The following is a 27,807-nucleotide window of genomic DNA, read 5'->3' as shown; positions in this document are numbered from 1 at the left end:
ACTAAGGATCAAATCCGGGGCCCATGTTCCCGAACCATCTGCCTCTGCTGCCCGCCGGCCAGCGTTGCAATAGTCCGGCCCGGTTATCTGCGTGGCGAACTTTCGTTCGGTCCCACCCGGGTCGATACTTTTCACGTGATCTCGCAACATCGCTTAATCCTCTGCATAAACATTGTATTGTATTTCGCACAGGAGATGCTCCCATTATATCATATTTTGTTATTAATATTTTCTGACTGGATGGACCCAGAAGCTGGTACGGGCCGCTTTTGTGCATCGACGAGCGTAAAAAAAAAAAAGGGAGAGAACGGGACGGAAAGGGCGATGGCGCGGGAGAAACGGAGAGCGAACAGTACCGGTTTTCTCGATCGTACGATACCCGCCAGGTATTTTCATTATTCGCGATCTAGCCCAAAAAATATCATCGAATCACCCATATAAACATATCGTTGAATCATATTGTTCGTTCATAACTACTAATTATATATTTATTTAATGATAAATTTATTACACACATACATACTGTTTTTTTCATGATATATAACAACATGATATTTTATAATTAATGATGGGATTGTATAATTCATCAATAATTATAATTATTGATTTACCAATTATTATCGGTATATAATAAAAGCCAATGAAGCTAAAGAGAAATCCATCACAATCGATACAGTAGTTGCAAGCGAACAACATTGCAGAATTCCGCGTCGCGCAATAAAGTCACCAACGTTTATAAAATTTTTATGGTGACCAGGTTTATGTCCTTTGATATGCACCATGTGAGTCCAATTGTTGAGCATTTTAAAGCCGCGGGTCGTCGTTTCGCCCGCATACGTATTCATCCGCACTTGCCGCTGCGGACGACGTTGTTTATCATTTTATGCGATTATTAAAGCAAAGATTAAGCCGCGCCGTTAAAGCGGCGCAACGTGCACGGATTACGCTCATACGGGGGGGGAATCGACGATTCGCGGGGATCCACACCGGGGATCCTCTTCTCGCAAAGAACGTTGTAAAATTCGAACATTTCCAGGTACGAGAGGCCACGGCTAATTTGTGAGGACGGTTGTTTTCACGCGCGTAGCACCGGTTGCGGCGCACAAACGAGCCCATCATTTTTTGATCGCTCTCGAAAGACATTCGCCCTCGCCGTCGGGCCGACCTTTTACGGCCGGAAAACAGCGGCCGGTGTCGATTCCCATTTGCTCGCTCTGTTATTTTTCTGTTAGCCCTCCCACACCCCGTGGTTACCACGGCCGGCCCTCGCTTTTTATTTCCCGCATCGCGCGCGTTTGTTGGTCACGAGGGCCGCGCGTACGAATTACACAGAAATATTCGCGCGCGGACAAAGCGGCTGGCTCGTTGATTCGCAAGTTAATTGAGCGGCTCGGCACACTCGTCGGACCACTAACGAGTAAATTGTTGACTACCACCACTGCCACCACCGTCACCATCACCACCACACCACCACCCACCGCCAACGCCATCGCCATCGCGCTACCGGGGCAGCGCGAGACCGCGTGCGGAAATTGTACAGATTTTTGAGCCAATTAGTCGCGATTTTAATCGCAGGAAATTGCCGTCACTTTGCCCAAAAAGCGTTTCACTTTCGCTGATCTCCTCTGTCGGTGTCGGACTCTGCGGTTTCGAGCACGCGCGATCGATGTAACGTACCTCACTGTCCCGTACACGAATCGTATTAAAAACATATAGATTAACACAGAAAATATCACGCTACATCTCTCAATGGAACAAAATAGTTTTCCTGTAAAATGCAAAAGAGAAAGTTTTCTAGAACGTAAGAGCTATTGATTCAATAAATCAATGACCATGCACACAAATATGACATAAAATTCAACTATCTCGAGGCATTATATTGGTTGTATAGTGACAGATTATATAATTACTTTATTTTTTAATTTAAAAATATTTTTGTATAATTTCAAAATTTATACATGAAAAAAACTATTTTAATAAATATTTATTTACTGTAAATTTAGCATTATTTGAAGAAATTTGTATTTAAACGTAATCATTGCTTCAATAAAAAATACGCGCAAATATGTTACATAAAAGTTTAAAATAATTTCTGTAATAATGGTACCTTTTTCAGATATAAAAACTGTTGCGTTATTTCATCAATTACAATATTTTACTTTTACGTGACAGATGTCTCAGTTTGTCGAATATTTTACAAGTTTCAGGATCACGAAATTATTTTTATTTTAGAAAAAACTAAAAAGTAAAGCTGTCGTAGCAATTAATCTAATGTCATACAACCAATATGGCACCTCGAGATAGCCGAGCTTTAACATCCATAATTCCGCAAGATATATCCAATAATGATTTCCAAACGACTGGCAACTTTGGAACAGAATCCTAGACCTTAACTGTGAATGGGTGGATCCGCGGGAGCATCGTAAATGTGCCCCCAGGTCTTCGTGGAATAAAAAGGACGACAGTGCAGAGCGCGAGGACCGTCGTAATTAAGTCGTACTAAAATTCCGTCGTGCCTCGCGAGAGCTTTGAGAGGCGGCACAGATTTTATAGCTGCGGCTCTTGCAACGGTTGACGCGCGACGCACATATATATATATGTATATATATATACATATATATATATATATATATACACACATGATGCGTGCTTGTGTCCGTCGACTGTTCCTTTATTTTCTCGCGAGACCGACAAGTCGTGCGAAGAAATGTTGTTGCAAATGCGTCTCCCGCGACGAGAGCAGCGTTTCTATACGTGTTGCGATTCACCATTCCTGCCAGCTTTAGCCACATTCTCTACACCGCGCCGTAAAGGAAAGGCTCATAATCACAGAGATAAGGTTCGATCGCGAACATCCCTCTGCATTCACGCGATGGTCCCGCAGTTGTATTTTTCTGACGTGTGATTGTGGGAAGCAGTTTACGGTAAAAGGGATATCAATAATACTGTGTTGTATTAATAATGCTCGTTTTCTCATCGTATGCTAAGACCTCCATACTCTTTCTCTCTCGTGCACGTGCAATCTTACGACTTTTTTTTTGCCTCCTCTCGTTGACGTCTTCATTTGCAACGCTGGTTATGCACGGGCTCTTTCTCCGCGCCGCAAAAAGTGATGAAACGCGAAAATTCTTGACGCGATTGATTTACGGTCACGCGTCGTGCAGTAAAGGCGTTACAAAAATGAAGAGGCTTAATACATGCGGTGCTTTTGTTACTCCGATTAACTCTGGCGCCTTCTTACATTTCTCTTCGCAGCCTCCACCGAGATGTAGCCGCTTTTTCGTTGCACTGTTTCCTCTCGTAAAAAACAATCAAGCGCGACCACATCGTGCCGGATAAGAAAAAAAAAACAGAAAACCTCTTGATTGTAAATGATGAGGAGTAGACAATCGACCGAATCGTTTCTGACCTGATGCAAAGGCAAAAAATAATAGATCCACTGTAAAGATTATATCTTTAAAACTTTCACTCTCTCTATTTCATTTTGCTTCACTTTGTTTTTCATCGGTAATCAAAAATTCAAGTTCATTTTTTAATTCATTATGGGAATCATCGCCCACAATAGCAATCATTTATCAATGTTTCGATAAGTTTGAGTAAATTGTTATATGTTATTTGTTATATATTATTTATTATATGTACATGTTGTCATTAGTGTATATTCCGTTGCTCACTGCTTTTCGTAATCTCATTTTACATCGGTCTGCCAAACAGTTATATACTGTCTAATAACTTTTATTTAAATTTCATGTAAGTGATTTAAATTCTAATACCAATTATTACTTATGAAACTTTACATTAATTTATTCCAAAAATTTTGCCTACACAGTAAACTGAGCAGTTTAATGGAACAACAACTAGACAAAAATCGTTTAATCTTGACAATCATGTAAGCTAATTTTATATTTTTTGAGGAAAAATTTACGTTAAAAATAATTTCTAACTTCCAATTTTAAATATTTTTAATAAACTTAACAATTTGATGAACAAGATTTGACTTAATTTGAATATTACCACCTTAGTATTTATAGTTTTTATGCGCTACCACCATAAATGTATCTTAATTTTAATCGTTATTTTTATATTCATTTAAATATGTACTGAAGACCTTAATCGTAGATCATATTGGCAACTTGTTTGTTTCTTTTGATACATTTTTATTATATTTTAATATCAATATAGTATAATAATAGTCTATCAGAAAAAAAACTTCTCCTAAATCGACCATAATATGTTTATATATAAGCAAAAATATTATATATCTTGTTTTAAAGATCTTAGTCTTGATTTGATTGAATTTATATCGATGTAAGATTTTTGATTGAGCAAGTCTTGAATTGAGTACAAAAAAAGTAATATTTACATCAAAATAAATTCAATTAAATTAAAACTAATAAAGTAATATTTTTGTTTATGTATTGTACAATATTTAACATATTATACTTGATTTAAGAATAGATTTTTTTTCTATAATATAAATATTGTAGCTTATATTCTTGACGGTCTCGCTATAACGATTTTTTTTTTTTTCGATCCTCTCTCCACGGTGTGAGCGTAATTCAGGATCTCCGGAAAATTTCAGGGTTCTTCAACGGTCTTTGTGTTTCGATATATATTCCCTTAATACGGTTAACCGACAAAAATTATCAATGCAATTCACATATCCTCGTCTCACGGTCATCGTTTCCCCAATTCATTAATTATCTTGCACAGCTACCTGGGCCTGGTCGGAATCATCGACCGCAACTTCGTGAGCCGTGATGGCCCGCGGTCAGGACTGGATACAAACTCTTACACAAGCACTCGGAATATATATACCTGATACTTCCGTCAACGATCGTTAATCCGTAATGTTATTTCCGTTTATCCGTAATGTTACTTGCAATATTTTACAATTTTTATATCAAAATAAATTTACAATATATTATTTCCGATAATTAACACCTTCGTCTTCGCATCTATAATGTATACAGCGATTTAAATTTTTTCTGGTACATGAAACAAACATGTTTATAAATGTTACAATGCAGATAGATTTAGATTAGAAAATTTTAATACGGAACGATAACGCTATATAAAAAAACGGCTAATTTTAATTACATAATCTACTATTTTTAATATTAACTCGTAATTACTAAGCAAATTAGCAATAACGCCAGTTATTAAGTTCTCCACCAACCATTGATAACATCTAATTATGAATATACAAGTAACGCCGTCGTCAAAAGAGAGATGCCCATTCATAGTAATCTATTCTCCCTATCAAACCATCAACAAAACATAACTGCTCATTAAGTACTCATGCGCGCCGGCAGCAATTAAAATCTTATATATGCGTGACTCCCGGAAATGTGTAAAGCAATTCTACGAGCACATCGGATTACTTCTTCAAGCTAAAAGCATAGTACGACTCGCAAATTAGACAAATAATAAATGAGGAAACAGCAAATATACGAGTCAAGCGATATTTAGGTGCGCAACATATAGTGAGTTAACACAAATCAGTTAATAATCATAAATATAATTAATCAAATCAACCCTTCAGCGAGATGATGATACAAGTATATATGGGTATATTATGTATAAATATACCCTACTCCAAATTAAAAACGGAACAAGTATATAGATGCACGTGTTCTCGAACGTCGACAAGCATCCAACACACACATCTATATATAGATTATTTTTATTTATTTTTACTGCGTAGTCGTACTTACAATCGAAACATCATTTTGCTCGATCGATTGTTTTGGGAAACGCGCGTATTTCTGGGATCAGGAACGAATCGAATGATCTTGACACGACGATCGCGACTTTCACGTCATTATTTTCGAACGTGAAAATTGTCGCGGACACGACAACGAGAGAGAACGTTCGGGATGGTCGACGCATGATATTGAAGCGATGTCGGGTCACTATTAGCCGGGTTTTATTGGTACACGGGCCAGCCGTGTGCCGGCTGACCTACGACCGCCAACAGTTAATCAATGCTTTTATGAGCATTCGCTTGGCAGTACACCATCGTTTCAAGCCGCGGCCCGTTCAGCCGAACCCACCCATCCACCCGACCGACCGACCGACCGACCAACCAACCACCCATCCAGCCACCCAACGAGGGCGACATGCTTCCCTCTCCTCTTTCTCTCTCCCTCTCTCTCTCTTTTCTGCGCGTGTATATATGTCGCATGCTTTTCGAGCAACTATCCAAAATTTACGTTACCACCACCGAGACGCCTCTATCCGTTAAACGACCGAACGATTACGTCCGTCGACGTAATGTATTAGTTATAACGCGCGAGCGTCGCCGATGAATCGAGTTCATTGCTCGACCACGCGGACATCGGTGACGTGCCGTATATATTCGGGTGCTTGAGGAAAGTCGAGAATTTGTTAGCAATAAATTCGCTCATATTTGAGCTAATGCTCGTCACACTCACCCAAACGCCCAAACCGACCGGATAATTGACTTAGTTCGCGCGCTAATAAACAATTCGATATGCATTAGGTCATGTAATATAAATTACGCCGGGTCAATTTGATTAACGTCTTCATGATCGATACATCGAACGATTACACAGATTCGGTTTCTGGAAATTACGGATTTGCGTCATCTTACAATCCGACCGAGTTGAAAATAGGAACCGTCGATAAAGCTATATAGGTAATTCGAATCATCGTGATGCGGCTATAAACGCACAGCTGCTTTTGGGAGAACCTTTTCTCTTTCCGCCCGCTATTTATTTCCTTTGCCGCTTTTAATTTCGTAGAGACAACATAGATGCGTATCACAAGCGATGATTCTCGCACGCGTACGCCACTCACACAAGCGTCGTGCCGAATTCATTGTGCGCCGCGCTCCCGAAACGCATGTTTCGCTCCTGCTATCGCGATCGGATCTTGCTTGTTGAGTTTATTAATTGCGTTATGGGAAGTGCTTTGCGTTCACCGGGCGAAATTGAAAAAAGAAAAAAAAGTTCGACTCTCTTTCTCCATGTCTCATTTCCTACGAACGTTTTCAACCTCTTTAATTTGTTTCTCGGACGGGTATTATATATACCGATCATATATATATTATATATATATTTTAAGCGAGCAGATCGAGTGCAACCGGGATACGGCCGGCGACGAGAGGCGAGAGCAGGGGGACCGGCTCCAATCGTAAAACAATTATACAATTACCGCGCGGCCGTAATTAATTGCCGGCCGTTTCAACGTTTACCCCGACGAGCGCGCGAGAGAACGAGCGCGGCTGGCTGCAGGCGCGGACCCGCGCGAACGCGCCGCGGCATTAATTCATTAACGTTGCACCGTGAAACGTATTTGCCCGTAAAATTGATCGGCCGGCGTGTTCGCGATTATTTGCTTAAACAATTTCCGAACGTCGATCGACGCCGCCGCCGTATGACGTGATTTAACGATTTCCTTCTCTCAGCGTTGACGGCAATAACGTCCCCATTTTTCTCTCTTTCTCTCTCTCTCTCTCTCTCTCTCTCTCTGTATGTCCCCCGATGATAATATATCTGCGAAATAAGCGCGTCCCAACGGACACCCTTCAAAGCGCTATCGAAGAGCACAAAGAGAGTCCGCGCAAATAAACCAATGAATATTGTATGCGCGTTTATCGATCTTCCGGATGTTCACATAGCGAGCGATGAATATATCGCGCAAGGACGAACGAAATCGCGCGAGATTATAATGCTATTAATTGTGTTATGTTATTAATAATACGAAGTATTCATAATTAATGAAATATCTGATCATTAGCGAATGATTATATAGGACGATAGGATGCGCAAAGCGATGCAACGCGCCACGAGATAAATTGAGAATGGCAGAGGAAGTTCCTGGATTGGAATCCGGCATGGGGAATGTGAAGACAGCGCGAGTATCAATTGCGTACGTAAAGGGATCGTACGATATCCCGGGCATCGGTGACCGCCACCGCAGGCCGCAACACGACGGTGCAGTCGCAGTTAATTTGCTCACTCCAAGTGTGTTTGATTCCCCTAATTAATTGATCGGTAGGGTCACCGTATGCCAGAGCGTATATACGGATGGCAGTAATCAAGCGCGTGGCCCTCGCTACGTGTACGTCTATTTGCACGTACGTGCTCTATTTGGCATAACCCCACGCTCGACCGTCTATACCGTTTATATCGTCTAAATTCTTCCGCAAAATTCTCGATGAAAAATCAGAACATTTTTATCATCCAAAACAAACACGACGAATTGACGATAATTGACGATCGCAATCTAGATCTCTGCATGGCAGAGATGACTCTAGAGATCCCTCTGAATACTATAATATTTATCGCAATAAGATATAATTGATAATTTTGGGTACTCACCGAGATGTCCGTTTTCGTAATAATCACCGTTGTCCAATCTGTGTTTCTTCAGAGAGTGTTGAGGATGATGACCAGCCGCCGCGGCTAGGTGACTCGCCGCAAGGCTCAGCCCAACGGAAGCTCGCTTTGGGGGTCTTCCTGGCCTGGAGCTGTACAGTGAGAGAGAGTTACTGTGGTTAGAGACACCTGTCATCGAGGTAATGTCTTACCCCGATCGTCGTGGCCGCGATATTCATCGCGACCGATTATCTGCTGAAAAGAATTAAGGAGGAAATATCAGCCCTCGCGCGAAGCACGGAAGTAAGTCTCTCTCGCTTCATTAGTACGATCGAGATCGTCTCGGCCGATTAGGTATCGCGAGAAATGAGAATATCGCAACTGCGAATTATCAATGATTATGAATTGAGTTGCGAGCTGCGAAACTGGAAACTGCTGCGTGGCACGACACGTACGTATGAAACGACGACTGCTTTAACGACCGCCTGCTGATCTTTCCTCTGTGAATAAGTCTTATTTGCAATACTCGGAATGGATCTCAAGTCCTGATTTCAAGATTATACTCGAGAGGAAAGGCATCCCAGAAGAAATCGCGCGCCGCCGCCGCCGCCGCGCGCGAACCATTAAACGAACACCGGCCGGCTCGCTAGCCAAGGAACCAATTTGAAAATCTTGAAGACTAATCTACGTAGAGATCGTTTGCGAACGTTTCGAGAGCGGACTCTTACGTGACTAAGGGAAAACGAAAATCATCCGTGAATATAACACGTGACTTTCACTCCGAACACGTTATCGACTGATAAACAAATTTACAAAATTTTGCGCATTATCTTTAAATTTACATATCTTCACGTAACATACGATGAAATCGTGCACGAATGATTGAATATAGAAACGCGCTAATGGGCGAATGAAATTACGTGAGCTTTACTTATTTATTTAAGATTAACATGGCAAAATACTTGCGTAATTATAATTATGCAATAAATAATTATGCAACAAATTATGAAAGATTTTCATTGCATTTACAAGATTACTTAAAAATAGATGTTATAAAAGATTCCGCGCGATCTACTCTCCAGACATTCGTGCTTTATTATAGGATCGAGTTCCGTTTCGAGTGGCCGGCGTTTTCTTTTGATGAGCGTCACTGGCACCTTTCGAGCTTTGTCGGCGGCGAAGCAGACGAGGAAGATCTCCGTTGAAACAATCTGTACGATAGTGACGATGATACTGGTGCGCCCAGGGGAGGGAGGTTCATTTTTCATAGGCGGTAGGCGCCAGAGAGGCGCTCACGCATACACACGCAACGTGTATGCATTCACGTCAACACTACGACGACGTTACGCACGAAATACACGCATGTATAATACACGCACGTATACACAGAGATGCATTTTGCTTTAGCGAGGGAATATCCGGGACTTATTACCTTTCTTTACTCTCGATATAACACCCAACCGCGAATGTTCTCAACCTTTCCAATCACGATGCATCTCCATATAAATGATAAATTAAATTTCGATTAATTGATCGCCATCGATAGAGAGAGACAGAGAGAGAGAGAGAGAGAGAGAGAATGACACTTCGAAGATAATCGAGATGCATTTTTAGAGACTTGGGATCGTTTTCTTAATTATATACATGCATCCTTCACACAACTATACATTATTTACGGAGTAGGATCGTTAGGGAATAACGAGACGAAGGCTGAGCACCACTAACCGGTAAGCGAGCAATCTCATAGTAGTCAAGACAGATTTGTAAATCTAATTTTTCATCCCGTCTTTCTGCCTTGCCCTCTCACTTTGCCTCTTCGTTGCCCAGAATCTTCCTTCATCTCACTCTCTTCTCTTCGTTTTCGGCCGTCCTCCTCCCACTCCTTCCGCCCTCTCTTTCTCACTCCCTACGACATTCTTTTTCGCCTTGCTACTTGTCTCTCGCCCCATCCCTTTTTCACTGCTGCCTCTCACGCACGCGGGATCCCCAGACGATTCTCAGACGGCCGGTTTATACGGCGTTGATCTCTTAAACCGCTTAGCTTCAGGTTACACCGAAAACACGAGCGCACTTTCTGAGCGCTTAGACCCCGCATAATGCGCATTTGTTTGCGTGCCGCCCGATCAGCGAAATAAGACGAGGCGCCGGCCAGCGCGAGTGCCGGTTTAAAAGTGCTTCTTTCTTAGCCATCGAAAATCTAACGAGTTGAAATGATGTATTTACCTAACGGCTGCATTCATAAAAATAATTTACGCTTTCAAGTATACCTGTTAAAGACTGAAAGGTATATATACGGTATATCGAACACAATCTTCCTATCCATTTATTTCTCCACAAGTTTTCTCCCGCCGACGAGTCGGATATTTACGTAATATCTCCTGCATTATGCAGCGAAACAATAGCAGGGCAACGATTGATCCATGGGCGTGGATCAGACCGTTGGCCAAGGGATCGAGAGATCGCTAATAAACGCGCGTTGCGGCAACAACGGCCACGCTACCGTCCAATTTTATATCGTGGAAACTGATCCGTCTTTCGAGATCAATTCAGCTGGAAACTTACGCCGTATTGATTGTAATTATTACGGCAGGGGGAGAGTATTAACTTTTATTATAAAATAATCAGAATCAGAACGTTAAAAAGATTGAAATATATAAGTTATGTAAAAACAAGGATTATTGAAAAGTATTATATCTCTTGGAGAAACGCTTGTCAGCTTGTCCTTGATACTCTCGGATCGTAAGTAATTATTAAAAAAGTGGTTTCAATGCCGTTGGCAGAAGGCTTCAGATAATTATATAGGTTGCTTTCCTCCTCAGAACGTTGTCCTCCAGAAATGTCTCCGCGAAAGCGATCGTGGAAGAATTTACGAGTGCCAGCGTATCTCGTGCAAATTATGTACACACGAGTAGGCCGCAATTAGAGCGGCATAATCGTAATGAACGATCGAAGATCGAAAACTTCACGACTTCTCGAGCCGTCCGTCTCTTGTCGCGTGATTTACACAGCCGGAATAAGACAGACATCCGCTGCACTTAATTCACAAGCGAGTCGCGTCGAGTATAGCTTTCGAGCGGTCGAAACGGTTAGACGGCTGGAAATTATCGCCCAAACGATCGTTTTGTACGTTATTCGCGGCGCGGTGCGATCGATCGATTAGATTCGGCAGCGCACACTTCTGTATTGTATTTGGCCGGGTTCTCATTCGGAATTGCGTGTGGGCATTAAGAGTTGCCGATGATCGGGCCAGGTGCTATGCCCCCGATCCCGATCGTTCCCCGCCCTAATGATCGTTGCACCTCTCCGGTGGAGAAGCAGATCGCTCCGCGAGAAAAGGACAGACAGTGGAATCGGCAAGGAAAGGAAGAAAGGATCGGAGAAATGCGTGGAGAAAGAAAAGGCTGGAGGGGGGGGGGGAGAGGGGAGGAGAGAAAAGAAACGAGAGAAAGAGAGAAAGAGAGAGAGCCATCGCGCGACTCGCGGGGAATTACATGGCTTTCGTAAGCGATGGGGCGTTTAACGATCTATCGACTTCGAAAAGTCTTTGGTTCTTCCAACCGTCCGTCCGTGTATTGCAACGCGGACAAAAAACCCGGCGCAACAAAACGCAGCGAGCCGATCGAATCGAATCGATCGAATCGAATTCATGATTCGAATTCGCTGGAAAGGTGTCCGCGCGGCATTCGATCGACATCAAGGTGTAGTAAAGACGCAGGTGGAATTGCCCGTGTTTTAATACGCGCTAACTCTGAGTGGCGGATTCGAACGAACAAACGAACGGAATCTGCGAAATCGAGCGGAAAAAAAAAATGAAGCGATCGCGTATATACGAATACAGTGCGGAACGGGATAGATCGAGCATGTATTTAACTGTATGTGGAAGTGGTACTCGCTTAGATCGCCGATCTGATATTAGCCTTAAGTAGATGAGCGCGGTGTGATTTATAGCGCGGGCACTTTAATTGTCTTAATTATGCGGCAGCCGCTTCCGTGGAAAGCGCGGCACCGCTCCGCGCGCAATCGACCTCGATGTAATTTAACGTGAGCGTTTTCTCGCGATTCCTACCTCACCTGACAGTTCCTGCGCCCATTACGATAAACTCTGACGATAAACCAACCATAATTCCCCATTAAAATCGATGAGCGAGAGGTCCCTCCATTGTGCGTCGTCCAAAACTTCCTTCATACGGAAACAAATGGAACGGATATGAATATCGTTTCTCCCAAGCACAATTACGGTTATTAATTTATATTCGCGTATATTCGCTGCAGTAGGAAATAAGGTAACGCGCATATGCTATTAGAAAACGGCCTGCGCTGTTCTCCATTCGCGCAAATTCATTTGGCACACGACAAATTGGATAGCGTTGAACGCGACGTTAATTAGTTTTCTCGAATCGTGTTACCGTTGACGTTACCGAGTTCCGCTATTTTGTTTTTTTTTCCGTCACTAAGCTCGCTCGTTATTGGCAGAACGATGATTACATTGTAACACAAATATTTGCCATTCGTGTTTCACATTCAGGGCGAGATGGATGGAAATGACGATGGCAAGAGCGTGTCGAGGAGAAGAAAAGATGTGGACTAGATGCGTGGTCTGTCATGCGAATATCGCGTGTGTGCCATCCTGACCCTATCTACGTGTACGTCGTATTAAATCGGTACACATTGTAGAATTCCTTATGATGCCTTCCTGTCGATGTCATGTCAACACAACGGGAAGTTGGTGTCATTTACCAACAAAATCGAGATAAGAGACCTTTCCTAGACGTGAAAGAGAAAAATTTGCATTCTAACAAGACGTCTTAATAAGAAACCGATCGCTAAGATATGAAATATTTGAAAATACTCGCATAATACATTAGATTTTAATACAACATTTATCGCAGTAAACACATTTACATGTACATATAAATACATTTATCGTATAATAATTAATATAGTATTATGACTTAATAAGCGTATCTCTTGGAGTAACGAGTCTCCATCACGAATGCTATGGCATTTTGATGGAGTCAACGTCATGCCATGCCTGACGCTCGCCAGAAAAGAGTTCAGACGAGGAGAACGAGACGAGAGAACGAACGAATGAACGGACAGGCGAGTAAACGCGCGAGCGAGCGATCGTAAATTGTCAATTTCGAAGTCAATTTGGCCAGGCTTACCAATCGGCTGCCGGTTAATTTCAAGGTGAATTGTGTCCAATATGGGTATATTATTAATGGCCCGCCGAGGGATAGGGTGCACTTCGGACCGACGAGGGTTGCAACAACCCCGTTCTCGCGCATTGCCCAAATCTATTGCTCGGGGCTGACGGTATATGCTCTCGCATTCGGTATTCCGGATTAAATGCTCTCTGATGTTGCTGCAACGGCGGCGGTTGCACCGCCGTTTCTCATATATGTCTAACGTTCCATGTACATGGAACGTTTCGAGAACAACGAATATCGTCCTGTGCGCGAAACTGCGAGAATGAAGTCAGCATTTCTATTACATTTCTTTTCCGATATAAGAAAAAGAAGTGTAATACAGAATGTCATGCGATACGATTATTTTCACTTTCACAGATTCTTTTTATAATTTTTTTTACGATACTTGGGATATGTTCAGACTTTTTTTGAAAGAAATATTTAAATATGTACAAGAGTCAATCTCTCTCTCTCTCTCTCTTTCCTTCTTTAAGGATTTTTGAACACCGGCACGCGATTTCGAAACTACACTGGTTTTATGTGTCCCCCGCTGTCGGTTTCCTGTTTCCAGCCACGACTGAAGCGCAAATATCGCGCCTTGTCTCTCGCGAGACTGGCTACAAAGCTACAAAGGACCCACTATACCGAAGTCAAACACGACACTATCTTTGAATTACGGCGCCGTTGTCTTATCGCATCCTGCCGCTACCGTCTTGCGCTGTCCAAATACTCCGAGGCGTCCCGAAAACAAGGGCCATCCGCATTGGGTTATGGGAAAATAACCCGAGTAGACTACTCGAGGACTCGAGAGGCTCGCAGAGTCTCTTACGGAGATCTTTGTTAGTCTTTACCGAGTCGAATCTCTCCGAATATATGCGACTATAGTCAAAGTAGAATCAGTGAGACAAGGAGTTTCGAATATAGGTTTGATGAGAACTGCTTGCTCTTATACGCTTTGCCACGTGACCTTACGCGTCACAAAAGCACCGATTCAGTCATGGCTCATAGAGCTCCACCCCGGTTTTTCCATAGTGTTCCCCGTATTTGATCTATATTGCGGAGTCAGGTTTCGTGTGACCTTACATCTGGTTTGAAACGATACAGTCATCAGACATTAAGAGCGTTTACATTCGGCTGGTGACTGTGGTTGTCAACGCCGGATTAGGGGAACCCAGTTACATAATTGGCTTTTATGATTGGTAGCTTTTATAAAAATGACAATAGATATAAATTTTCGGTAATGTTGACGTTCGGAAGAATAAGAGATACGGTACAAAAAATAAACTTAAATAAAAGCAAGTCAGCATTATTATTTGCTATACTGCTTACGTCATTGCCTGCGGTTTTTACTGTAATTAGCTGATTCATTCACAATCCTACACTGCCAAACATTTTTCTGTGTGCCATCGTAGTAAAATATTAAAATTTGCCTTAAAAAAATCGATTCTGCACATAAAAAATTTATCCGCCTCGTACGAATCACTTTTACAACTCTTAAATATCCGTTTGCGCCAACTTTGAAAAATATTTCAATTTCTTAAGAATGATCATAATTTTGAGAACCACTGCTGATATTATGATAGCCAGAGCGACCGTTCTGTTTCCGAATTATCGTGTTTCGCGCGTTCTCTTCCGCGTGTCCCTGCCCTCGTTCACCATTCTTGTTGGTTCCCCGAGTCCTCTCTTTCTATCGCACTCTCTTTCTCTTATCCTCTCGCGCTCTGTCTTTTTTTCGAAACTTGCGAGAGCGTCGGCGAGAGCGTCCCCTCGTAAAGCCTCGTCGCGTGCAATTCCCGTCATAACAACGACTTCAATTTTCGTCAAAAGTCTTTCGCCGTTATCGTCGTCGCCGTCGTCCCCCTCCTCACCCCCTCGCCTCCCACAGTCTGGTCCTTCGATTTGCCGCTTTATAAACCCGGTCGCCAAACCGGACGAAAATCGGCAGCCACCAGCGCAGCGCCGTCGCCGTTACCGCGCGATATTTTCCAAATTATAAATTTTTACGACTGACGCTCGTAATACTCGCCCTTCGATTCCACGTGCCTATCTCTCCGTTTCCGCTGATGTTCCTTCCCTTTTCGCTCGCTTCTCCGCGCGATACCGTTAGTCAGATTGGATTTGTCCGATTTTGTGCATTGAGCAGGAAAAAGACGAAAGGGAATGCGCGAATATACTCCAAGATAGATAGGTATACTTCTCGTACGTTCTTACATATATTGTACATCATACGAGTTCGGTGCTGGGTATAATATCGCGTTTATAATTTTTAATTTCGATTTAATAATGATTTATCGTTTAATTGGGAAAAAATTAATTGATTATATAGGCACAGCAGAACAATATTAACGAAGACCCGTTGCACGTCGCGATCGTGATCAGATAACGTAATGAAATATACCGCTATCAATCCTCCACACTCGCCAATTACCATACGAGTTAGCATAAGCATTCGAATCCAAGAATTTTCCAGTAAGATAGAAAGACAAGTGGGGAAATGAGAAGGCATTCGCATATGATATGGTCCGCGGATATGATTTTATGCATCCTTGTGCCGTTACACGGAAGAGGAATAACGAAGGAAGCTCTCCCCTCGACGTTATGCCGGATAAAGAGAGAGAGAGAAAGAGCACTTTCTAATAACCACAATGTAACGCTGGGGTGCGTTACACAAAAGAAATCTTTTTCTCTGCCGGGCGGGGGTTCGAGACTTATCTTAGTAATATTGGATTAAAACTTATGCCTCTCTCGGTCGCAATATGTTATTTTTATTGCTCGTAGCTTTGCATAATATTCGCTGGGGTGCGTGCGAGCGTCCTCTCTCTCTTTCTCTCTCCGTCTCTCGGGTTCTAATTTTAATTTTTATGTCATGCCGCGTTGGGGAACATTACGATTTCGACGTGGCCTACTTATTTGCGTTTTAAGATCTCGCGGATGCTTCGTCGGTCGTATTTTCGGTAAAGGGGCGCGTAGCACGAATTAAAGAGATAATGCCTACATTTTCTTGTTCCGTGTCAAATAAAAAATCATTTTAATAAAAAATAGATTGCGAATAGTACCACAAGTGATTTGAAAATATTCATTAATATAATTATCGTAAGATATATCGTAATATTTTAACTTTTTTTATTTCAGCTGTTTTTTTTTTTCATTTTTTTAGCATCTGAAAATTTTATATTTAGACTCGAAATGTATATATGTATACGTATTACGTTTGCTCAGTATAAAGCATTTGATTAATGTACACATGTGATGTATATAAAAAAATTGTAGGAAGCCACGGGCGTGAGACCACTATCGACATCGACGTTGGCGTTAATAGAGATGCGACTATATATCTATCTCCGAGAGCTTACACGCATAGTCCGAGGTAAACCAATTTCAATTTCAGGGACCCTTGCAAAGGTGTAAGATATTTCTTTTACTGGCTGACAGAAAACACAATTTTTTTCAGAGGACACGCGATGATCATTTCTAGGAACGAAGAACAAAAGGCGGCACCAAACACTAAAAAATATGATCCGTATCTCTATAGGTCACGAATCTCGTCATCCCCGAAATAAGGGCGCGTTGACTGCAACGTGAATTTTTTACTCCGATATATTACTTTTACTCGAATTATTTCTCCTTTAATATCGACGCGAGGAATGGTTTTCTTTCTTCCCCAGAACGATTTCAGCAAATCCACTCGGCGCGATCCGTGAGACGACGACGACGACGACTACGACTACGATGCTTATTCCTTCACGCACACTCGGCGTAATACCCGATAATACCTGTATTTGCACGTGGTAGGCGCGACAAACCTCACCCGTGCGACGTGCGTTACGGCTGCGTAATCCCGGCAATCTCGAGGACGTGGCCCAGTCTTCGGCGAGAGTAATCCTGCCAATTTGGGCCGCGGATTATCCCCGAAGGAGAGGGCAACAACGTTGCGTTCGCGATGAGAAACTTTGATTCGATTTCGACATACAATAACAATTAAAATCTTCACGCGCGCGTTGTCGTGATGATGCGTCGGAATTTAATTCCGCCCCACGGACGACGTATTGTAAACACGTTACGAATCGTTACGATGTCGTCGACTATGCCAGAACAATCGAACTTTCCGAATAATCCACGATAAAGTCCCAATTCGATTCCAAGCCGATCAACTACATTATACATCCAGATCAAAACTTCGATCTGGTTGTTAAATCGTTTCGCAAATGCGAAGGATCGTGACTATGGCTTAGAACGGAGAGCCGGTAGATGCGCGGGCAGGGCAGGCGGCAGGGGGGCGAAGGTGTAAGTGCCAGAGAGGACGGTGCTTACCTCGAATAAAATATATCGGCTCGTAAAGCGACTGCGGTGGTCAGCTTTTTGTCGGACGGCGGGCGTGCGGCAGACCGGGTGTGAGTGGGGCTGCGCGGGGGTGAGTGACTCGTGTGTACGTTGACGTAGGGTGAAAGAGAAAGGTGGCTGCGGTCTCTCTTTCTCTCTCGCTCTCGTGATGGGACTCCCGGCCCCAGTGTCTCTCATTTCAATATTTCCATGATAAATCCACGATAAATCCGCGTCCTGGGATATTTTACGAGTCGCGACGGAATAAATAATAAAGTGGGCCCGTACGGTCTCACACTAACACGACGCAGCAGCCAATACACCTTGCATAGTTCTCGTCTTAAGGTCCTTCTCCCCTTCCCCCCCCCCCCGCCCCCCGCGCTCCTTCGCTGCTCTAGTCTGGCTTTTATGACCAAGTATGTCAGATCCAAATAATAAGCGGAAGGAGGATAGTCTCTGCGCGAGCACGTGTGCATAAACTCACGCCGACTTATGGCAGATTCGTACCGCGTCGAAGAGACCCCGATCGGGCCGATTCTCTTTTTCCTGTCGCCCCGTTATTCGTGCGGCTTTATTAAGTCGTTAAATCGTTGTCGACTCGGAGCACATATTCGAATAGCCGTTGCATAGTGCCGTCCATGAGCTAGTCCTTAATTACCGCATCAATTAACAGTAGACGCGCATCTATTATCGTTGTGTCGGTAGCCGTATGTTCTCCGGTGATCCAATATTTGCGTAAAAGAGAAAATTGCCGGTGCGCGTCGGCATAAACCTCTTCTTCCGCATGGAAATCGAGCGACGACTATTAGTACGCGCGCGCAGAGCACGGATATCCCGAGTGAATTATATGCGCGTTATCGCGTAACGCAATTGATTTTATTGCGCGATAAAACGCACCCGCGGGTACACGTTTTATAACGAAAAATCGCCTCCTTTTCGAATTTTTCTCACTGCGTAAACGGACCCCGAGTTTGCTCGCGAGCCGCTTAATCGGCTTCGACAGTGCGCGCGCGGAATGCCCGCCGCCGATTCGAACGGTCTTCCGCGTTTAAGCGCGATAATTAATAATGTAATTAAGTCGAGGCCCATAATTCAAAGGACGTCGCGTTCGCGAACCACTGAAGTAATTGGGGAATTATATTTTGTTTCTAAAGGGAGATCCCATCGGACGGAACGTCGAGAGGCTTCGCTGCTAGCACGCGCGGGCAAATTGTAATTAAATATCAAACGTTTGCAATTACCGCGCCGCACCTGCTCGCATTTCCTTCTCTCGTCGACTTCGCAGCGCATTAGTAATCACCCGTTTCCAAAGGGAACGTTCTTCGACGATAAATTTTGACTTGATATCTGGGATCGATCGCGAGATATTTCTTCGACAGAGGAAATTATTGCGCCAATAAAAGGTGCAGGGCTATTGCGAATGTGTCGCTAACTTTCAACCGACTTATAGAAGAGGGTTTGGCGAATGCGTACTATGTGTACCGTCTAAATCGTACCGCATTCTTTTATATTATTATTACAAGAAGCAATATTTACTAACAAATATATAAAATAAATAAGAAATGAGTAATATAGGCCAAAATTTAATAGATTTCATCTTATGCGTGTTAGTGACACGATCTGATATTAACATTTATTAATTTCTGTAGTTAATAATCACGTAATCATACAATTTTATTCTAAATGTTTACATTTTCATGAAAAAAGATCTCGAGATTCACATTGTAGAATATATTTTATATTTATTTAAAATTATTATAAAGATTAAATTAATATTTTTATAAAATCTCTCGATCAAGTTTCCCCAATTGTACCACTATAAGATAAAGATAATTGACAATAATAAATACAAATGTCACACTGCAAAAATAAATTTAAACCAGTTTTACTTTGACGTTTTTGGTAAATTATTAAAATTAAGTATTAATGATTTCTTTTATCAATCTTATATTTTTGTCGCCTAAATTATACCTTTTATAGCATGTTACAAAAAGTTTCATAACAAACTAATTTGGTATTAGTGAAAAATGAAACATGTACTTTATAATAATAATAAGTTTTCAAAACATCAAACTGCCATTTCAGGTTCATTTACATATAAATCAGTTTCGAATGAAAAAAATATATATATATCTTAAATGGTACGCATTCAACAACTCTCATTTACAATAACAAAACGATGTAATTATTCTAGTGCAGTTATTGGAGTGCCGTTAGTTCGATTCCAATTAATATAAATATAAATTTCACATTAATCGAAAAACAAATGTGTAAGAAAATGATAACGCAAAACATATTATCGTCATATTGGTAGACAGCGCTCATCTCGAGATTCCCCGCGCGAGCGGTCGTTTTTCCGCGGAGCAAAAGCAGCAACGCGGACGCGCGAGATTGATTCGACATCGCGGTGAGACGGAAACGAGGTGTCTCCGAGGAACAGCGCGTGGTCCTGTTTCTTGCGCTGCCGCGTCCCTGTCGTTCTCCTCTCTTATTAGCACGTGTCCATCGCGAGAGATTTGATTTACGGCGACGTCGTGGCGGAACGCGAGCGTATGCGCACGCACACGTAGAACGAAGCCGCACGCGCGTTGTTACCAGTACACACGTGACAGCCAGTCGGAGAGAAGTCGAGAGAGAGAGAGAGAGAGAGAGAGAGAGCGCACGCGTGGACGGTTGTCGGTTTGCGGTTGACCCGTGCCGTACCACACTCCGATACCTCTGCGGTCGCAACCATGCCGACACACCCGGGCTACCCACAGGGCCCGTAACAATGTCCGCGCGAAGTCTAAGAATCCCTGATGGTCACAACTCTCGTCGTTAAGGACGTCCCGGGCCTACTGTCATCGGCCGTAAACACGTGTAAGCAGACTCCATAACTAACCACGTACAGCCAGAGACAGAGCCATCCTGTTTACTTATCCCGCATTTAATGTTAAAACGCGCGCAGGTGTCTTATAACGATCGTTAGAAGATAACACATGCGTTAAAATGTAAATGTTCCTTAAACTGTCATCACCAGCTTGGAAAGTATCTCGATGTGTATCGATACGTGAAATAAAACGAGCGGTCGTAAATGTGGAGTGTCAACATATTATACAATCCTTATATGTCACGTCGATCATAATAAAAAAAGATCATAAATAATTTTCAAATTAATTAACGCGATATTAAAATTCACTCGCGTATAAAATTTCAGGAAAGACATTATCGGCAATTATAACTGATTTTGTCCACCAACGAATCAAATTGACGGCTATGTGATCGAAAACGTCATGTCGATCGCCACGTGTTTCGAGTGCATTCGAGTGCACGTAAAAATCGCGCTCGTGTTTACCCGCACATATATATGTTTACGCGCACTGTTGGTGTTGCTGATTGTGTTATGACTGATTTTGCAATAACAGTATATTTATTATTCTGAGGAGGCAATATATACACCAGAAAATTTATAAAAATAAATTTTATAAGAGGCAAAAAGAATCTGATTAATTGAAAAAAATATACATGAAAACTTAAAAATTACTAAAAATACATTCATCTACAAAAATATTCCGAGAAAACAACATGTATACCAGAAACAAAAACATATATTTACTTTATAGGAGACAAAAAATCTGATTAATTGAAGAAATATGTATATATAGGAACTTAAAAATTACTAAACATAGATTCATTTATAAAAATAACGATAATATCTTTATCAATTATGAAACAACGTTTTGGCTACGAATCGCGTTCTCGCCCTCTCCTAAAGAAGTCAAGTGTAAACCGATCGTTTTAAGAGCAATCGTTTGCGAGAGTGGGTTTCGCACCCCGCCGAAGCGACCAGTCGCGAAAGATTAGCCAGGCGATTCGTCAGCCTCGTTATTCGTTATACAAATAATCGTCACCGTCATCCATCGCACACAGACGATTCAAACGACTGAAACTTCCTGCCACCTATTCAGCGCCCTCGAGTTTCTTGTCTCGTCGATTCACTCGACCGTACCGATTTAGTCGGTTTCGATCTCGAATTGGACGTTAACGTCACTCACGCATACTTCGAGAAGCATTAAGATCGTTGGAGGAAATGCGTGGAATAATATCAGATAATCGGTCAACGATTGAGACGTGGTTGCTTGTTATGTCCAGTGAGTCTTAATGAAAGCGAGCTCTCTCTCTCTCTCTCTCTCTCTCTATCGTTTTTTTTATTAAAAATAAATAATTTATAATATTATATCTCAGAATCTTACTCTCTTTGAAGTGGCATCTCACTAAAAAGAATGAAATTTTAACCAGTCTTAAAAAAGAGTGGCTCAATTTTTAATTTTTAAAATAAAATTACGATTTCACGTTTTGTGGAGTGACAATAATTCACTCTAAAAGTTTCAGAGAGTAATTTTTCTCGTCATAAAAATATCTTCATTTTCGTTTAAAAACTTTAAAACATTAACTCATATGCAAGCGTGCGTCTCTTAATAAAGCTTTCGTTCATCGTAGCTCCTCATCAGAGCATATGTATCGCGCAATGGCACGTTGGTCCCGAAGGGTTAAGGGCGGGTAACGTTGTTATTACAGTTATTGCTATCGCGTTTCGATTCCCCGGCGTCATTTCGAAGAGCGTTCATTTGCGAGAGGAACAGTGCCGAGTACAGCGGAGCAGACTGAAAGACCGAAGAGAGAGAGAGAGAGAGGGAGAGAGTCGCTTTATCTTAATGCCGAAATCGAATCAACTCGCGCGCATGGAATTAGAGATGGCATTACGGGGCTATCAGCGCATATGCACTCTGCATCGGCTGCAACCCCTGCGATGCCCAGACCCAGTGCCGTGAGGCATGCCCTTCGTCACAATACCGCCCGAGAAGGGCGAGAACAATGCGCTGACGTGGGGAAACACGAGAACACACGTATCGGATGATATTACTCGACCCTCTCCGAATCTTCGGCCGAGAGAAACTTCGTGCCCACGAAATGAGCCGGCACGTATGCGGGAAAATCGTTGTTTTCCGGAAACAAGAAGAGTCGAGAGCGACTCTCTCCTTCGTAGAAGAGATTCCGTAGAAGGGATCTTTTTCCCAAAATGACGAATTAAAAATTTACCGCACTCGAAATTGAGACAACGAGCGTCGCGACGGTCTTCTATCTTTGATGCATTCGTCCTTCCATTCTGTGTTACGTCGATCCGATTTTTCTCCACTCAAGCGTCTCTATCTATTGCTCTTTTTTCTCCACCCCCTTTCCTCCTGATTCTCTCTCTCTCTCTCTCTTTCTCTCTATCTCTTTCCCTTTACATTTTTAGCCGCGCCGCTTCCTTATAAACTAATTTCCCGCCTCCCCAGGACGGACGGCGCCGAACAATTGAATTCTCTCTTTCCATTTACCTATCCGTTTGTATCAACATTTACATTTATATTTGAATAATGGAGAAAATAAAGAGGCCCAGCGCCGTCGACGGTTTCGCGTTGGACGTGTTCAGAGCTCCTCGCTATTACATTTTTAAGCGTTCGCTTCCGAGCCCGCGGCGAGAGAGCTTATCCACCCCCAATGGCTCTTTTTCTCTGCGTTTCGCTCTCTTTCTCTCTATCTTTCAAGCAAGGAAGATAGATGTACACAGGGGTTTGCGAGAACGAGTAAAGAGAAACGATCCGCGTATCCCCACTGAAAGGTTACGTCCCAAATACTCTGCGGGAATTCTCTGTACGTGATATTTGTAGGCAGGTCGATACGCGATGGCCCGCGCGTATTAACATTTAGATAAAGCTTATGTTAATATTATTTCCTCCAACCCGCGCTGCTCATCCCTCTCCAAGTACGTCGCAGTTATCTCTTCGAGAAGTCGAGAAGAGACACACACAACCGCGCGTTGTCTCGAGCGGGCGATTTCGCGTAACGACATTATTAAAGGCGGAAAAGAAGAGATCGGAAGAATAAAAAATTTTAGGAAACGCAACCGCAAGTCCCGCAGTATACGCCTCGGTATTAATTTTGTGTGCGAATTACATGCGGTTTAATATGTTCCACAATATTAACACGCAGTACAAATAAGGGCGATAATTACTCGTAATAAAATAAACCGTTCGATTAAACGTGGTTGTTGTTAAATACGACGAAATAGCAGGGCGCGCAACACGTTTTGTTCGACAAATTATATTTTGCGTTGAATTTAACGCGAGACGTGTCTCTTGCGGCATTGAATTATCAAGCAGGCCATAAGTTATTCAAATGCAATTCGCAAAGTACACAAATTATTATTAATGTACACGGATATTTTCACGCGTCACTTTGCGCGCCGTCGAACGAAATTCAAGAACATATCGGAATAACGCGCGGTTGTAACGATATTTACATTACATGTATGTAATCCCGATATATGATTTGGATATTTGCAAATACCGATCGTCACGAATTGCACCGGCGTAAATGCAGCGATGGATTGAACGATAACAACATTGGAAATAGCATTAAATTAATTGCATCCGAAAAGTAATTTCACGTGATTTGAATTATTCTCGATTTTAATCATTTCTGTTCGGGATCAAATGAAATGCAAGAATTGGCGCCGCGCAAACAACAAAGGGATTCCACAGTTCTATATATACGTATATTATAAAATTGATTCGCTTGAGATTCAGCGAAGGATTTCCGATTCCGCGGCCGATCGCACAGTGATTTTGATCGCGCCGACTGCTATTAAACCACGAACAAAGTGTCGCGAATGCGCTGGTACCCTTGGTGGCCAGTACCTCTCGCGAAGTACAGAGTGTACCGTGGGTCGTCTTTTATGGGCGAGGCGTGTCTCCGGCTCTCGCCGTGGCATTATGGGGAAACGTTAACTAGTGATTTACCGGCGTCATGTGTACGCGCGCGGATCTAAGGATCGTGGCCCGAGGCGAAACGATTTTAATGTCGTTTATTGCGGGCGTTATTCCGCGATATTGACAGTCGTGTTAAAACCTCGATATTACGACGTACCGGCCCGCTTCTCCTTAACGCGGCAAGAGCGGGCGAAATTAAAAGCGTTCCTCGCGTCTTCCAGCATACTTGTGAGTGCGGAACGCGATATTTATGCATGAAAGAGAAAAGAAAATATCGAAAATGAAAACGGGAGAAAGAAATGAGAATGTAAAAGGAAAATCGATGTATGGCACGTTCCCCTTGAGTTATATTCCGCGTTGCCAACGAATTTGTTTGGAAGTCTGGGTGTACGATCGCTAGAAAAACTCCGAAACTCCTTTAGGAAACGCTACGATCGACCGTCGTACCTCTTTCGACTTGGTTCTTCGATTTTTTCGAATTGAAAGGTCAGCTCGAAATATATTGAAGTAATATTCTTACAAGTTCTGAAAGGAGAAGGCGAAGACAGATGATTTCGCGATGCAAAGCGTCCTCGATAGAATCCGAGGGGAAGCGCGCGGTTGTCGACAGTATATACGAGTAAACATCTGATAGAGATTTAACAAACGCGCGACGGTTAGTAGCAACGTGTTAGGATAAAGGGTCTCCTGCTTTTACGAGGTAGCATATTTCTGGTACTGTTCTGCGCGCTTGCTCGGGGCCACCCACGGCGAGAGCGAGTATAGAGCATTCAAAATAGCATCCGAAATCATAACGGCCGATTGTCCATGCTCGGGCCAAGTTATGAAGCAGTAAACGCGTATACTCTTCTTCCCCCTGCCTGCATCCTCATTCTATTTCTCTCTGTCTCTCTTACGTTATACTGCGGAGCTCACGGTTCTGCTCGCTCGCTTCCGGCTTGCCCATATAGCCGGATTCCTCTATACGCACGCCGTTCAGTAGCCACACCAGTCTTATGGAATAATTTAGATGATTGCACGTATAGGGGGACGGACGCGTTTTACGACAAGGTTGCCTCTAGACAATGTGATAACTCGCTCTTTGTCCACCTTTCCCTCGGAATGGAAAATATATGTTGCCGCAACAAGAGATAACTGACGTGCGCGAAACGCAATGTATATCTTATCCGATAAATAATGTAGAGTAACAATTAAAAAAAAAACAAAAAAAACGATGAGTTCAATATAATTTATAGCGGTATCATAATCCTCACGTTTTTCATTCACCCTCCTCGCTCTCGAAACGTCGCTCCCACATGCAGTAGAGAAATGAATCCAATCCGTTACATACCTGGAAAAAAAAGAAAATGGAATTCATTAATTTTTTGCAGCTATCAGCGAAATGAATTGAAGTAATTAGCAATTAGCGGTGGCCTTTCGCATTGGAGAACAACGTTGCGGGTCTATACCGAGCGCGAAAACGAATCGTGGGGACAAAGGAACTATATACGAATATTCGGTTGATCGCGGGCACGAAGATAATTTGGGACTCAAAGAGACAAAGACGCGGCGCAGCGTAGCGGGGTTGATTTGTGGAGCGCAATCTTTTCCTCGCAATGTATCTAGCAGCTGCGATACGAGACTTTCGTTGGCGAGAGGAGCTGCTGGATTGCGCGCGTTGGATCGATAAATCAGGAAAGCATTAGGCGCCACTTCATATTGGATCCACGATCTCGCCGAGCTCGCACCCCCTTCTACTCACCCCTGTACACCTTCTCGTTTTCTCGCTCTCACTCGCTCATTCGTTCTCTCCTTTTCTCTCTTTCGATGACGTCCTCTTCTTCTCTCTTTGCCGCGCACGATACTCGGGGATTTATACGGGCAATATCGGAGCGGGATTAGCACGATCGGACGGACTCGAGTCATGCTCGTGGCCGATACCACGTGGCTATTAGTGTCAAAATAAAAATGTGGCCGCAATATATGGCGGGAACCGTAAGCCCTCTGTTATTGCTACAGCCGTGATGATAGAGAGACTCGGCCGCGTACTTCGCGCCAAGGAACGCGACGGAGAGGAGGAATAAAGGCAGAAAGAACGGAGATGGACCAAAAAGGAGTAGAGAGAGAGAGAGAGAAGAACCTGAAGAAGGAGAACGCAACGCACAAAATGGGAACGTCGATCGTATGTGTACCGACCGCATTTCAGCCGTCCTCTTCATCAAGCGCTCTTCACGTTGCACGTCTCATCTTTTCCCCCCGTCTTTTTTATCGACAAACTTTCAGAAATGAAGCGTCCCCGCACCTTTCGTCATGGTCATTCCGCAAGCCGGGCCGATAATCAGCATAAATCTCGGCGAGCTTTATAGAACGCCAGATCCGACTTCTTTCGCACGAGAGCCACTCGCGACTCCTCCTGAAAATTGCTTTCGTATCGCGCAAACGACGACGCGTCGCCGTCGCAGTAATCGAGCGTTCGTGTCGCGCGGCACTGATTCGATCACAGATTCTTCTACGGAAAGAGAGAGAAACGTATATTTAAAACGACCAGCGAATCGGGGTTAACGACAGCGGAGAATAGCGATGCGCGGTGTCATGAAATCGCATCACTACCGCCGTCGCCCTTGCCTCCTAAATAAAGTAACCCGTGGATCACAGGGGCGGCTAGTGGCGATACCAAAGCACACCGACGAGTAATAAAACGCCCTTCAGCCTCATCAGCTCAGCCGGACAGAGCATGCGAGAGCCGGGGAGGGAGCCATAAAACTTAGAAACAATTGTCTTTTATCGTTTTGTTGTTATTTAATTTTCTCCCGGATTGGGCAGGCGAGGGCCAATCGAGACGTCGAGCTCCGACACCTCGGACCCCGGCCCTAAATAATTTACGAGCGCACCGGTCCCTCTCTCGTCCCTCCCCCGCTCTCCTCTCCCTCTCCTCTTATCCACGACAAAGTACGCCCGGTAGATTTGCGGAAATCGTCCCGGTACAGTTATATCACCCCGTCTACGTCTTCCCCGGTATTCTCGGGAAGAATTACGACCGGCCAGCCCCGGGTCCACCCCTGTACGAGCTGAAATCCGAGAACGTTGCGTCACCGCAAGCAGAACGCTGCTAAACTGTACAATTCGCAGAATAAATGCAGTCGAAAGCAGCGAAAATTCACACTCTTTATAAGTGATGAG

General features: G+C 43.2%; 1 protein-coding gene across 1 annotated transcript in view; it reads right to left on the bottom strand.

Moving 5' to 3' along the window:
* The window catches only part of dac (dachshund family transcription factor), a 199,349-nt gene that overhangs the window by 111,954 nt on the left and 59,588 nt on the right, over nt 1-27,807 (bottom strand). The window contains exon 2 of the mRNA XM_018542011.1: nt 8,345-8,497. Coding sequence (XP_018397513.1) covers nt 8,345-8,497 — 153 coding nt within the window. The remainder of the gene's footprint in view (nt 1-8,344; nt 8,498-27,807) is intronic.

The sequence above is a fragment of the Cyphomyrmex costatus genome, unplaced genomic scaffold (genome assembly GCF_001594065.2).
Source record: "Cyphomyrmex costatus isolate MS0001 unplaced genomic scaffold, Ccosl1.0 scaffold301, whole genome shotgun sequence".
Taxonomy (NCBI): Eukaryota; Metazoa; Arthropoda; class Insecta; order Hymenoptera; family Formicidae; genus Cyphomyrmex; species Cyphomyrmex costatus.
The sequence above is the reverse complement of the archived record's forward strand: the minus strand, read 5'-3'. Positions and strand labels throughout refer to the sequence as shown.